The sequence below is a fragment of the Gavialis gangeticus genome, unplaced genomic scaffold (assembly GCF_001723915.1).
Source record: "Gavialis gangeticus isolate Ggan-Ray unplaced genomic scaffold, GavGan_comp1, whole genome shotgun sequence".
NCBI classification, from domain to species: domain Eukaryota; kingdom Metazoa; phylum Chordata; order Crocodylia; family Gavialidae; genus Gavialis; species Gavialis gangeticus.
In genome coordinates, this window is record NW_017729020.1 from 5,537,197 (window position 1) to 5,540,649 (window position 3,453).

Genomic DNA, 3,453 nt, shown 5'->3' on the forward strand with positions numbered 1-3,453 from the left:
GGCAGCCAGGGCTGTCGGTGGTGGGGGGGAGGCAGGGGCAGTTGTGGGGGGGCCACCTACAAGGTATGACATACCAAGTGCTAGGCTGGAGGAGAGGCACCTGACTGGGTGCAGGTGGGAGGTATGAAGTTCCAGGCTAAGGGGGCACTTACCTGTGGTTGCCTGCAGGTGGAAGGTACCAAGTGCTCAGACTAAAGGGTACCTGCCTGGGTACAGGTGGGAGGTACCACATGCCAGGCTTGGGTGCCAGGCTAAGGGGGCACCTGACAGGTGGGAGGTGCCAAGTGCTAGGGTGGAAAGAGTGCATGACTGGCTGAGCACAGGTGGGATAAAGTGCCAGGCTGGGGGGGTACTAGCCCCATGAACCCTTCCTTCCATCCCCCAGGTGGACCATGCTAAGTCGCTGCACTACATCGGGGCTGGCATTGCCTTCCCGGCAGGGCTGCTCTTTGTGTGCCTGCAGTGCGTGCTCACCTACCACATGGCTGCCTCCACCCTGGACCTGGGGGTCGCCCATGCCCGTGCCGCCCTCACCGCCCTCGCCTTAGTCACCCTTGTCCTCAGTATCCTTCTGCTGCAGGCACCAGGACTTAGGGCAGGTGGGAAGGATCCTGAATGCTCCCTGCAGGGGGGGCGGGAGTTGGGTCAGATCCAGGGCCTGGTGGGAGCAAATGCTGGGTCTGAGGCTTCCTTAGCTTGGTGCCAGGTGGGGCCTTCTTCATCCATGAGAGCCCGGTGCTGCAGCACGTGGCGGCGCTGTGCGAGTGGGCTTTTGTCCTGGCTATCCTCATCTTCTATGGCACACTAAGCTACGAGTTCGGGGCCGTGAGCAGTGAGACACTGGTGGCCGCCTTGCAGAGGGCTCACGCTCGTGGCTGCAAATCCCCTGGCAGCAGCAGTACCTCCACCCACCTCAACTGCAACCCCGAGAGCATTGCCATGATCTGAGAGTGGGGCGGGGCTTGGCCTGGCCTTGCCCCTGAGTGCCCTGGCCATGCCCCACTGCAGTGGCCCTGCCCCCTACCACTTTAGCTCCACCCCTACCCCACCCCCTTTTTTTGTTCTTTTGTACCAAAAAAAGGGTAATTTTTAAAGAGACCCAGCAGTATTATGGAATGCCCAGCCCCCTCCCTTGTCATGCCAGCTTCATGCCACCAGTGCCAACATGGTCCTAGGTCAGTTGGGGCTGGGAGGGGTAGAGATGAGCTTGGCTGGGGGTGAGGGCCATGCCAGCCAAGCAGTAGGGTGCAGTACCCTCCCTCCCTGATCTCCCAGGACACTTGCCCCATGGTTGTGCCATGAGGAGCTGATTCCCCCCTGGAGGCGCTTTTCCCCAGCCCCAGCTGCCTCCAGCTGCTGTCCAGCCCACAGCCATGGGGTGGGGGTTGCCCACCCCCTGCCAAATGGTCTGGAGCAGAGTTCTGGGGCTTGGGGATTTTTTTAGTCCTTTTTTATATCTCTATTGAAGGTGTATAAAGAAACTCAGATTGGCATAGGCCTGGCCTGGTCACTGTGTGGGGGTCCATGGCCTGGTGGCTATGGGGTGATCGGACAGCCCTGAGACCTGGTAGCTATGGGGATGGGACACAGGGCCCTGAGGCCTGGCACTATGCCAGGGAGCCTGGTTGTATGGGGAGGGGACAGGACCCTGAAGCCTGGTTGTTATGGGGGAGGGGGCAGCAGAGACCTAGTTGCTATGGGAGGGACTATGGCAAGACAGAACCCTTAATCTGGTTGCTATGGGGGGTGGGGGGAATGCCCTGAGGCCTGGTTGCTGTGGGGTAGACAGGAGTCCTAGCCATGCCACCCCCCACTCCCTGCCCCATTTGCCTGCCCAGGAATGACAGCATCCTCTGCTGGCTGACAGATAGGTTTAATGGGCACTGCTGGCTGCTGTCCCAGGGCTGGGCTGTGTCTTGTACCGTCACGTGTACATAGCCCCATGCAGGTACTCCAGGCGGTGCTCCCGCTGCTGCTGGCGCACCTACAACACATCAGTCTGGGGTACTACGGTGGGCAGACTTCCCCACCCATGCCCACCAGTGCCTCCAGGCCCACGCCAGCCACTTAAACCACCATCCCGGCACCTCCCCCCCCATTTAACCCCCCAGGGGCCTGGTATCCCCCGTATCCTGCTCACCTTGTCCTTCTTGTACTCCTCATACTCTGGGTTGTCTGTGGGCAGCTCATAACGGCACAGGGGGCAGGAGTTGGTCTATGGGGGGCACATCAAGGGCTCTGTGCCAGTACCAAGGGGGGCACAGCCTGGCCAGACCCTCCCCCATCCCCCTCCAGCTGCCCAGGGCTGGGTTACTGCTGGTGCCCCAAAAGCTGAGGGGCTGGGGGATGCCCCACGGCCCTGGCACTCACCTTGCCCAGCCAGGGCAGGAGACAGGCCGAGTGAAATAGGTGTTCGCAGGGCATTTTCCGGGCACACTCGTCCTCCTCGAACTCCAGCAGGCATACGGGGCACTTGAGCCCCTTGTCTGGAGGCCCCAGAAGGGCAGGGAGAAGCCATAAGTCCCATCTTGCACCCTCAAGCCCTGAAAAAAGTGCCCCTACCCTCCTCTACCGGACCCCTGGGTACCAGAGAACCTGGGCGTGGCAGCCCGGGCCGCCGGAGGTTTGGGAGGCACTACTGGGGGGAAGCTCGCAGCACGCACCAGCCTGGGCGGGGGTGACGCGCACGGCAGGCAGGTCCCGCACTACCCGGCGCGCCGCAGGCGGAGGCAGGCGCTGGTCCCAGTCCGCAGCGTCCAGCGAGCTCAGGTCCAGCTCCTGGCCCTGGAACAGCGTCCTGGAAAGGGGGGCGGAAGATGTGTCAGGGGCGGGCCCGATCCCGGCCAGGGCCTGGGGACCCGCCCCCGCGGAACTGGACCCCGCGCGGACCGGGCGAGCTGCAGCAGGGCGGGGCCGGGCGGGCCGGGCTCGCAGTCGTGCTCGTCGAAGTAGGACGCCATCGGGTTCGTCCCGTGCAGCCACTTCCGGGTTCGGTTCCGGCTGTGAGTCTTCGGCGCCCCCGGGGCCCGGCCGGCAGCGGTGGCAGCCAATAAGCTGGCAAGAAGGGCCCGCGGCAGCCAATTAGCGCCCAGGGGGCGGGTCGAGCCGCGATTGGCTGGAGCCCAGGCACATACCATGAGTTCAGAGCCAATGAGAATGCGCCGAAGGTAGCCAGCGGGGCAGCGATCATAGCACTATCACGGGGAAGCTCGCAGCCCCGTGGCACTGTTCTAGGGATGCTCGCAGATCTGGGACTTTGTTCTGGGGAAGCTCGCAGCCCCAGGACACAGTTTTAGGGAGGCTCGCAGCCCCACAGCACTGTTTTGAGGAAGCTTGCAGCTCCACAGCACTGTTCTGGGGAAGCTTACACACCTGCAGCACTGTTCTGGGGAAGCTCACAGCCCTGGGCTACTGTTCTGGGAAAGCTCGCAGCACTGGGGGATCCAACCCCCC

General features: G+C 63.0%; 2 protein-coding genes across 3 annotated transcripts in view; one reads left to right on the forward strand and one right to left on the reverse strand.

Moving 5' to 3' along the window:
- TMEM150A (transmembrane protein 150A) overlaps positions 1-1,274 on the forward strand; it is a 3,635-nt gene extending 2,361 nt beyond the window's left edge. For both annotated transcript variants that reach the window (XM_019514397.1, XM_019514395.1), the window contains exons 5-6: positions 386-563; positions 707-1,274. In XM_019514397.1, the coding sequence (XP_019369942.1) occupies positions 386-563; positions 707-948 (420 nt within the window). In that variant the 3' untranslated portion in view covers positions 949-1,274. The remainder of the gene's footprint in view (positions 1-385; positions 564-706) is intronic.
- Positions 1,275-1,859: 585 nt separating this feature from the next.
- RNF181 (ring finger protein 181) lies at positions 1,860-3,035 on the reverse strand. The gene is made up of 5 exons (XM_019514398.1): positions 2,890-3,035; positions 2,664-2,797; positions 2,371-2,486; positions 2,141-2,215; positions 1,860-1,984 (listed from the first exon to the last, which is right to left on the reverse strand). Exons 1-5 carry the CDS (start codon positions 2,958-2,960, stop codon positions 1,925-1,927), a joined length of 456 nt encoding a protein of 151 aa, XP_019369943.1. The 5' UTR covers positions 2,961-3,035; the 3' UTR covers positions 1,860-1,924.
- Positions 3,036-3,453: the final 418 nt, after the last annotated feature.

Coding starts and splice junctions, on each gene's coding strand:
- RNF181 (XM_019514398.1), bottom strand. CDS start 2,960: ATGGCGTCCTACTTCGACGAGCACGACTGCGAGCCCGGCCCGCCCGGC. Junction 2,798..2,889: donor GCCCTGCTGCAGCTCGCCCG/GTCCGCGCGGGG, acceptor CCCCCTTTCCAG/GACGCTGTTCCAGGGCCAGG. Junction 2,487..2,663: donor CGTCACCCCCGCCCAGGCTG/GTGCGTGCTGCG, acceptor TGGGGCCTCCAG/ACAAGGGGCTCAAGTGCCCC.